This window comes from Panthera uncia, assembly GCF_023721935.1.
Source record: "Panthera uncia isolate 11264 chromosome A1 unlocalized genomic scaffold, Puncia_PCG_1.0 HiC_scaffold_16, whole genome shotgun sequence".
Classification (NCBI taxonomy): Eukaryota; Metazoa; Chordata; class Mammalia; order Carnivora; family Felidae; genus Panthera; species Panthera uncia.
The window spans coordinates 49824788-49835537 of NW_026057576.1; the positions used below are offsets into that span (position 1 = coordinate 49824788).

A 10750-nucleotide genomic window follows, 5' to 3' on the forward strand; every position below is an offset into this window, starting at 1 on the left:
GAATGGCTAGTTATGGTCGAAGTGCTCAAAAAATTATGGGAATGTAGAACATAGAAAACAACTCGAAGAAGTTCCCAGCGACCAAGTCAGTGACAGTTGAAGCCACAGAAAAAAATAATTGTGAAGGATTATAACCAACAGAATAACCACAGGTCCATATGTAATGGACTAAATACATAAATTGAGAAGGGAAAATTCTTTACAGGAGAATTCCAACTCATCAATGTAAAAAAATAAGGTAGAAAAATCAGTGTTTGAAAGTCAAACATAATAATGAGAGAAGAAAAATCCTTTAGAGCACTGATGTGCAATATGTCGGTCATATGCTTCTTTCAAATCTTAGGATTCTGTTCTCATTTACTTTCTTTTTTTTTTTTTTTTAATTTTTTTTTTTTAACGTTTATTTACTTTTGAGACAGAGAGAGACAGAGCATGAACGGGGGAGGGTCAGAGAGAGAGAGGGAGACACAGAATCTGAAACAGGCTCCAGGCTCTGAGCTGTCAGCACAGAACCCGACACGGGGCTCGAACTCACGAGCCGTGAGATCATGACCTGAGCCGAAGTTGGACGCTTAACCGACTGAGCCACCCAGGCGCCCCATCATTTACTTTCATTTGTAAGCATTCTAAGTGATTATTCTTTATACGTTCTAAGTTTATACCCTGACGATCCCTAGTTCTGGACCATTTTGCTTTGGAAAACACAGAGGTAAGATAATGTTGGAAAGGCAGCATGATACAGAAGGAAGAACACAGGATTTGCAGTAAAACAATCTGAGTTTGGGTCTTAATCATATGCTCTTGGATAAGTTATATGTCCATTCTGGTTCTTATTTGTAAAATTAGGATTATGTCTGTTTAACTCTCATCATTTTTTCTTCTTTTAAAATACTGAAGGGGTTGTCTGTTTTGTTTGTGTATTAGGAGAGTTCATAGGATGATTTTCCTGGGTAACTTGTGTAATTTCATTTCAAGTGATATTAATTGGGATGTCATTGAGTCTGTAGATAAATTTTAGGAGACTTGGTATCTTCATAATATTCTTCTATTTCATTTGTATGGAACATCTCTTCATTTAGATCTTCCTCACGTCTCTCAGGCTGTGTTCATGGCTTTCTGAAAGGAAGTTTTAATGCATCATAGTGAAATTTATTCTTAAGTGTTTTTTTCAAACTTTAGTTTCTACTTTGCTGGTGTTTAGAAATAGTTGATTTTTGCGTTTGATGTTGTATTCAGTGACTTTGTTTAACTTCATTTATCGTGATGATGGTAGAATTCAGAATATATCTTATATAATGAACGCATATGAACACTGACACACATATTCTAGAAGGTTCACAAATCCCAAACTGGAATAACCCAGCCTTTCGTCACCAGGCAGACAGATTGTGACATTCATACAATTGAGTACTGCATAGCGGTGCAAACATGGCTGAATGTCAAAAACATCATGTTGAGTGAAAGAAGCCAGAGGACATACTGTATAATTCCATTTATTTGAAGTTCAGGGTAGGAATAACCCATCTGTGGTGATAAAGTGAGAATAACTGTCACTGTTGTGGGAAGAGGCATGTGAGCCTTCTGGGGTGCAGATCACTTCCATGGCCTGGAGTGACTGGTGGTGACACAAGTGTGTTCACTTTGAAAATTGAGTACTACACTTAAGATTTATGCACTTTATGTATGTTTTTCAAAAGAAATTGAGGCAAATTCACATACTGAATTTTTAAATTTAGGCTTTTTTTTTTTCCCCGAGCTGTTTTAGGCTTACACCGAAATTAGAAGTACAGAGCTCCCATACATCCCTGCACATCCTCTCCTTTCCTGGTTTTCTGCTAACATCTCGCATTAGTATGGTACATTCATTATACCTGATGAGCCAATATATTGACATATTCATGGTCAAAAGCTTACCTAACTAAGGAATGGTAGAATTGGTGGGAAAGGAACTTAGAGATTGTCAACCAACAGAAATTTTACTGTGTCACAAAAACTTGGTTGGATCAAAACTATAGCAGAATCTTGCATAGAACCTTTTTTTTAAAAATTTGAGTTTATTTATTGAGAGAGAGAGAAAGCACACACGAGAACAGGCAGAGCGAGAATCCCAAGCAGGCTTTGCACCATCAGTGCAAAGCCTGATGTGGGGCTCAAACTCACAAACTGAGATCATGACTTGATCTGAAATTGAGTTGGACACTTAATTGACTGAGCCATGCAGGTACTTTGAATTGAGCGTGATGAATATATGTCATCAGCATTCCTATGTATAGATTTCACCTCGGATGCACTTAACATGAAACTGATTTTTTAAGGAAATCATTCAGTAGGCATTAAATAAAACCATGGATTTTTGTCTTTCTCCCTTTCTGTTTCTATTTCAAAAAGATACTGTATAAGAAAAGATACTGTATATATTGGTTAAGTTCAAAATCAGTTAAACTGTTTTAGAAAATGGTGCATCCATGTTTAACTGAATTGCAAATATTAGGCAGCAAAGGCTAGAATAGTTTGTAAAAACAGGCAGAGTTGTATGTGTAAGTTTTCATTAAATCTGTGATTCAGTTTTTTCCCCTTGAAAAAGGACTCTACAGTTTAAACTTTCTGCCAAACAGTTCATTGTTTCACGTGAAATGGTACGCACCGTTGGGCGTGTAAGTATATTGATGAAATTTTTAAGAGTTCTTACCCAGAGAGTTCCCTTCATTTTACAGATTTTGCTGTTATCAAGATAATATCACTTGGTGAGTGGTTACTAAGTATCGGGTGCCATTGTAAAGCTGTATGTGGATTAACTCATTTACTCTTCCCACCAACTCTAGGAGATAAGATAGGTAAATGTCATTATGATAATATTCAATCTGTAATAAGCTGTTTGGACCTACTGAGGCCAATAGGTACACCTGTCTTTATGTCACAGTTATTAATTGTCCCCTTGTTTTGTTTTCGTGAAACCATCCCCAGAGCACCCATCAAGAAAATCCTCATATCTTCCAAGCAAAGACACTGTCCCGTGAGAACTCAGGGATGATTCCATTTGTTAAAGGAAAGGAAGTCGGTGTTAGATCTGGCTTTTGAATATAGTTATTCAAGAAATGTTGCTGATTGACAGGATAGGAGACTGTTGTCAAGAGCGAGAATTTTCTAGTGTTAAATGCTGTCTGGAACCTGTATTTCATTTATTTCTCTCCTTATATTCCCTTTCCGACCCTATTTGTTGTGGATGTAAGGCGCATTTCCTCAGTTGGATAGCAGTACAGGTTTTCCCTCACATCTCTGTCGTCTCCTCTTCTAGTTCCATCCCCGGGACAGCTTCAGCACAGAATCCACAGCGTGGGCCATTTCCCAGTGTCCGTCCGACAGCCTCTGAAAGCCACAGCCTACGTGAGCCCCACCGTTCAAGGCAGCAGCAGCATGCCTGTATCCAACGGCCTGCAGTTATATTCCAGCACGGGGATCCCCGCGCCAAACAAAGCTGCGGCTTCTGGGATAATGGGCCGCAGTGCTCTTCCGAGACCTTCACTGGCAATAAATGGGAGTAACCTGCCTCGAAGCAAAATTGCACAGCCCGTTAGAAGGTAGGAACCTTTGTTCATTTGTTTCCATCACCTCTTTCGCAGTTTGAAATTGGAGACTGCTGGGGAACCATCCTCACTCTTCCTGTCTCTGGCGTGCTGCCCTTTATGGCCTGATGTGTGGCCTCCTTCCTCTGGAAAGTGATGGGGTTGGGAGGGGTGGTCCCTTGCGTGGTCAGGTCTTCCCTTCCTCCCTCATCACTCCACTCCTGACGCATTATTGGCTTTTGCTTTAATTTACCAGGTAAGCTCCATCTCCAGAGCTTTTGTGTATTTTCCTTTCTTCAGCTTATTTGTACAGCTGTCCCCCGCCCCCCGCCCGACCATAGGACTTCACCCACATGAACGCTGTCCACAAGTGCAACTCCACTGACCGTTGTAACTCCTCTTTCTTACCCTCCTTCTCCATTTTCCCCCCAGAGCCTGTATCCACAGCTGAGGGACTGTAGATTCTACCTCTTCATTAGTTTGTGGTCTGTCCCCTCTAGAACATAAATTGCGTGGGGCAGGGAGGAGTGTTCACTACTCTAAATCCCCAATGCCAAGAACTATGTCTAGCACAGGATAGAACTGCAAATACTTCTGAAGCAATAATTTATCAAAATAAGCAAATCTCGGGCACATGCACACTTGCCCACACTCATGCTTTCAAAAGCACCTTAGTGATACTAAGCCGGGGTTAGCTTATGTTGGTAAGTGTAGTATGGTCCAGGTAGGATTTTTTTATTCTTTAAAATTCCAGATTAGTTGCAAGGCACATATTAGACAAGCTCCCTGAACTGGAGATCTTGGAGTCATCAGCAGGATTCCATGGGTCAACAGGATTCCATGGAGGTGCGTTGGGATAATTTGGAAGATGAGACTATGGAGGCAGTAACCACAGACAGCTTCCCCAAGAAGTTAGGCTGTTGAGGAGAGGGACGGACCATAGTGACAGGATGAAAAGGGATGCGCCAGTAAGAAGTTTTTCCTTCTTTGTTGTCAGGACGTGTAAATAGTCTTTATTTTTCAATTAGAAGTGTTAGTTTCTGACTTTTTGATCTGAGCCCCTATCAAAAAACACGTGAAAGTAAACAAAAGTGAATGCCAGAATCCTACTACCCAGCTAGGAAGCGTTTTGTTGCAAACTTCATAAATTCTGGCTTATTCTGCCCCGGTAAGTGCAGATCTGTGTTTACCGTCACATTTGATGTATACAGGCTATTGTGCCACCTCCAAACTAAGCCTCTGTGAAGGTTGTCACTGCCAGACTATAGGAGAGGTTTCCCCAGAGTTAGGCAGAAACTGGGTAGGATTCATTTTAGATTCTTTGCCAGTGTGATAGGCAGATCCTGATCTGGAAGGTGGAAAATTTCTTCTTGGTAATTTGCTATCTGCATTCTAGGAAGCAACTTTATTTTTAGACAGAGTTTATCTTTTTCTCTCTGATTTTAAGCTATTCTTTATCCTCAGTGGACATTTGTCGTTTTTCACTTCTGTTGCAACTCCTGCACCCACAGCACACATGGCAGTGTGCCGCGAACGGGGTTTCCAGCCGGGGAGCACGGTGCGAAGGTCGGGTGCCTGAAACCCAGGGCGCGCTTGGGAAGGTGCTAGTGAGTTGTCCCTGGTGGGGTGGAGAACGGATGAGAGCCAGCGCTGGGACTCCTGGCAGCATTAACGGTCTGTTTCCTTGTCTCGTCCCTTCAGTTTCCTTCAGCCTCCAAAGCCTCTGTCTTCACTCAGCACGCTGAGGGATGGAAACTGGAGAGACGGTTGCTACTGACGCTGTCTCGCACACCCTTGAAGAATGGGAAAGACGTGGAAATGAGGGTTGAGTTACCTAGCTGGCTAGGTAACCGTGAACGTCGGGATATTCTTTCCCTTTTGCATTTTAACATATTTACTGCATTGTTTTCCAATGGACCAAGCACCAGAGACTAATTATTGCACTTAATATTTGCCTGAGATAATACTGCAACGTTCTCAAATCCACGGTTGCAGTATTGTGACACTTAGATCTAGGAAGTTTTTGTAGAACTGCTATGTACCTGAATACTTTTTGAGAGAATTGAGATGTATCAATAATGCTTTCTTTGCCATGAGTTTTTTAAAGTAACTTGTTCTATTTACTTACGTGTTCTAAACATCTTCCCGTTACATGTTCTGTATTTTAATACATTGCATATTTACAACTAGGTTCTATAATTTATGCTTTGAAATTTACTTTTTTATAGTTTACAGGAATTTTATTTTTTGTGCCTATTTCTTTTTACACCTATGTGAACCACTATGGAACAACTTAAATTTTGTGCCATAAAAATATTTTTGTGGTAAGGTACTATTTTTTTAGCTCTAGGGATATATCAGCAAAAATCCACCATACAATTTGAAAGACCTAATTTTATGTTGAATGAGCACAACATAAGCTGAAGCATTGCAAGGAGATAGCCAGACAGCAGTTAGATGGTCTTGTCTTTTTCATTGTTAATTTATTGTCCTACGTGGGTTTCAGATTTATAAAGGCATCACAGGCTCATTGCACTCAATACCTGCAATGTTTGCTACTGTACCACAATTGATTTTCAATACTTTATTACAGAGGATGAGAAACTGTAATGTTTTATTAACAATGCTTCTGGAAATGAATGCATTTTAAAGCAAATAAATCTTTTTGATAGACCTTTTACAAAACCCATTTGCACTAATGAATGCTTTCTTATGGTATATGACTTAATATTTGTTACTGTGTACATTGCTCTTTTGGAATGTTCCGAAATAAAGACTATTTCAGCAATACCAGGTCACGCATGAATGTGCAGCATAAGCAGTATAAATACCATTTCTGTGTTTCACGATAATTGTGAAAGCAGTCATTGTCGCTGTGTATCTCGCACACAGCATTTAGATCTGAAGCAGGTAGGCAGAATACTTACACTTGTGAAAATTATTCCTCTAGAATGCTCCTGATAAGAAATGGGAGGTTTTGGGTCTCAGGCCATCAAAATTCAAGTAGCCTCTTGCCCAGAAATACATATATGGATGAACACTGTCCACAGAGATTAATATTTTACAGGGGTTGAATTTGAAATACTGTCTCAGTATCAGCAAAATCTTATTATACACTACATCTGGTAGACGTTGGAAAACTTTTCACCTCAAGGTACTAGGGAAAGGTTAGGCGAAGGTTTTAATGGTAAGTTTTAAAATAGAAACTTCTATATAATCCCATCTAGAATGGCATTTAATTAACCTGCGAGGTAAATGAAATGTGAGCTAGTGGAGGGGAGATACCAAAGGAGGGTCGGGGGGAGTTATGTTTCTTGAGCACTCCTTTGGTGAGGAAAACTGTTCTAGAGACTTCACGTTCGTTTGTCTATCCCAGATCACCTACTGTTCTTACAAGATAAAGATCCAAGCCCCAGATAGCACATTAACCTCATATAAACCTCTAGCTCCTAGCGAAGCTGACTTACAAATCTGGGTTTAGCTGATCTCAAAAATCTGTTTTACCGCTGTGCTCTTTCTATGAGCAGATATCGTTAATACATCTTTAAAAAATGGGTTCATATTCTGAGGAAATTAAAGGATTAAATTCATTTTTAGGACAAATATATCTATTCAAAAAGGTCTGTCTAGCCCTTGGGATAAAAAAGATCTCCGCGTCTTGGATCTCACATTCTACCTGGTGGGAGAAACAGTAAACAGTAAGTGAATCACATGATTGGTCCATACTGGTCTGGGAGGGAAAAGTGCTCAAGGTAAGGAGGTGAGGTCAAAGCAAGCGAAAACAGAGATAGGAAGAGATCACGCTATTCTATTAAATGTCATCTGGACAAATCTCATTAAGAGGAAGAAGGAGAATTGGTCCTAAAGTTCCTTCACAGACTTTCCCCTCGACTTCTACAGAACACAGAGCGGTATCCATCTCAATGGATGCCCTAGGGTCGTGGTTCTCAGTGTGGTCCCCACATCAGCTCTTGGGAACTTATCAGAAATGCAGATTGTCAAGCCCCTCCCCGGACCTGTTGGGACAGCCCTCGAGGTGATTTGCAGAACCTCCTCCGAGAAAGACTTGCTGGGAAGGAGGGAACCGCCTATGCAAAGGTTTAGGAAGAGCAAGGCCAATGTGGCTGCAAGCAGACAGGACAAGGAGGAAAGTAGAGATCAGGGCAAGATCATGTAGGGCTTTGTGGCCTGCAATGAGGAGTTTCATTTTACTTTGGAATGGGAGCTGTGCGTAGTTGTGAGCCACAGAGTTCATGATCTGCCTTATGTTTAAATATGCTACCCTGGCATTTGGTGGGAATAGACTAACCTACTTCAGTAATCCAAGCAAGAGAGAAGGAATTGAACCAGGAGGATCACAGTGGAGGTGGTAAAAATGGTCAGCTTTGGAATATGTTAAAGTACAGCCATCGTGATTCTTTATGGATTGGACATACTCTGTTCAGAAATGAAAACAAGCATTTAGGGCTGGCAATCAGAAGGATGGAGTCTCTCTGGTAGAAATGGGGAAGGCCATGGGGAAGTACTCGTGAAAGCCATGGTTCCGGCTGAGATCACCAGCGTGAGTTTAGATAGATAAGAGGACTAAGGACAGACAGCTGGCCACATGTGCTTCTAGCTTATGGGAGTTCCTTGTACTGGGTAAAGACATCCTGAGAGCTTAGTTTTCAAACATGGAAGGGAGCTATGGTGTTGGTTTCACACGGAATCTAGCATGACTTCTATTTATAATAGTTAGCTATCACAGTCTAAAGAGTTACCACAAAACTTAGTGACCTAAGAGAGTATCTCACAGTTTCTGTGGGTCTGGAATCTAGCCACAGCCTAGCTCAGTCTTCTGGCTTAGGGTCTCTACCATGGCTGCAGTGTGTCAGCTAGGGCTGCAGTCATGGGGAGACTCGCCTAGGAAAGAATCAGCTTCCATGCTTGCTGACGGGGTTGTTGGCAGCGTTCATTTCTCTGTGTGCCATTGACCAGAAGCTGTCCTCAGTTTCTTCCACATGGAATTCTCCTTGGGCAGCTTACAACACAGTGCTTGCTTCCTCTGAACAAACAAGTGAGAGGTGCGAGAAAGTGCACCAGAAATATGGAAATTAGCCTTCTAACTTGAAGCGATATCCCTTCCCTTTGCCATAGTCTATTCATTGCAAGAAGTCACTAAGTCCAGCCCTCATTCAAGGTGAGGGACTATCACAAGAATGTTAATACCTGGAGATAAGGATCTTACAAGCTGTCTGCAAAATACTGCCATCAACTTTACTAGATGATGCCAATCTCATTTACAAAATGATTGTAACACTGTACCTATTTGCCATCAGTATGAGAATTCCTGTTACTATATACCCTTAGTGTTATAATGTCTTTAACTTTCTAACCTATGGGCATGTAGTAGTGTCTCATGATTTCAATTTGCATTTCCTTTGTTGCTAGTTGAGATCGAATACTTTTTCATTTGTTATGTTGAACATTGGCATATCTTTCATGGATTCCTTTTCAGGTCTCTTGCCCATTTTTCTGTTGGGGTTTTCTGACTGGTTTGTAGTTCTTTATAAAGCCTGGTGTAAGCCTTTTGTCAGTTATATGTGTTACATCTTCACATTGTGTAGCTTACCTTTTAATTCTCTTGATGGTGTATTTTTATAGACTTACTAAGTATAGTACCACGTATCATTCCTTTAAGATTAGTCATTTTATAGCTGATTTAAAGAGTATTTTCCTACCCTGGAATCGTGATTATATTCTGTATTCCCAAAGCTCTATTATTTTGCTTTCCACCTATAATTTTTTATTGTCCATGTGGGTGTCTAGTTCTAATAACACTGAAAACTTCATCCTTACCTTAGTTTTTCTTTGTCAAAAAGCAGATGCCTTTGTGTGTGTGTATCTATTTCAACTATCTATTCTTGCACCAGAACCATATTGTTTTAAACGCTGTAGCCTTACAATAAGTTTCGCTGAATAGCAAAGCAATCTTGTGTCTTATTTTCCCTTAAGATGTCTTGGTTATTCTTGTCCCTTTAAGCTTTGTTCAAAAATATATATAGACATTCAGTCAGTGACATTCCAGAAAAAAAAAAATCCTGTTGGAATTTTGATTGGAATTGCATTGAACTTAGTTTGGGAGAAATTGATTCTTTACAATATTGAGTCTTACAATCCATGGACATAGTCTGCATCTTTTATTGATCGAGGTATTCCTTAATCTCTCAATTAAAATGTGCAGTTTCCCCATGGAACACTTGTATACTTTTTGTCAGTTGAGTTTCTGGATAGTTGGTATTTTTATGCAATTGTAAGGGATATTTTTTAAAATTTCATTTCTGAGGTTTTGCATGTTTTATTCAACTTTACATTTATATCAGTTATATTAATTTATCTTTGGAGGCTTTACTTCACAGTTAAATGTGTGAATGTTTTATTTCTTACTTTTCTGTCCTAATTTCTTTCTTTTTCTTGGCTATGATCTTCAATGCTGTATTAAATATAAAGGAGAATATTTTTCTTTTTGCTAATATCAAAAAGAAAGCCTATTTACCATTAACTTTCAAATTTGCTAAGAGAATTTTTAATTGTAAAAGTGAATTTGAACAACCTTTATCTACGTCTATTAAAATATCTTTGTCTTAATATGCCAACTTTATGACGGATTTTTAAATATTGAATCAACTTTGAATTATTGACATAAATCCAATTTGGGACATTTTATTCTTCTAAAAGATAGGTGGATTTGATTTACTAACGGTTAGGGGTTTTGCTCAGTATTTTGAATACGATTGATCTGTATTAGGTTTTGGAATTACGATAGTGTTAGACTCATAAAATGAATTGGGAAGTACTTTATGTTCTATCTGGATGAGCTTGTGTAATATTGGCATTATTTCTCTTTTATTTTTTTAAACATTTTTAATTTTTATTTATTTTTGAGAGAGAGGGAGACACAGAATCCGAAGCAGCCTCCAGGCTCTGAGGTGTCAGCACAGAGACTAATGTGGGGCTCGAACTCACGAGTCATGAGATCATGGCCTGAGTCAACATCAGATGCTTAACTGACTGAGCCATCCAGGCGCCCCTTATTTCTCTTACTTTTAAAACAGGTGATATGTCTCAGTGGTGAAGCCACTGTGGTCTGGAACCCAGGTTTGTTTTAGAAACCTGGCATTGTGTCTACTTATTGTACTTCCCCAAGC

At 39.6% G+C, this 10750-nt stretch overlaps 1 protein-coding gene across 2 annotated transcripts in view; it reads left to right on the top strand.

Moving 5' to 3' along the window:
• Positions 1-6351, top strand: part of SLAIN1 (SLAIN motif family member 1) — a 62385-nt gene extending 56034 nt beyond the window's left edge. For both annotated transcript variants that reach the window (XM_049647109.1, XM_049647110.1), the window contains 2 exons: positions 3296-3578; positions 5265-6351. In XM_049647109.1, coding sequence (XP_049503066.1) covers positions 3296-3578; positions 5265-5340 — 359 coding nt within the window. In that variant the 3' untranslated portion in view covers positions 5341-6351. The remainder of the gene's footprint in view (positions 1-3295; positions 3579-5264) is intronic.
• Positions 6352-10750: the final 4399 nt, after the last annotated feature.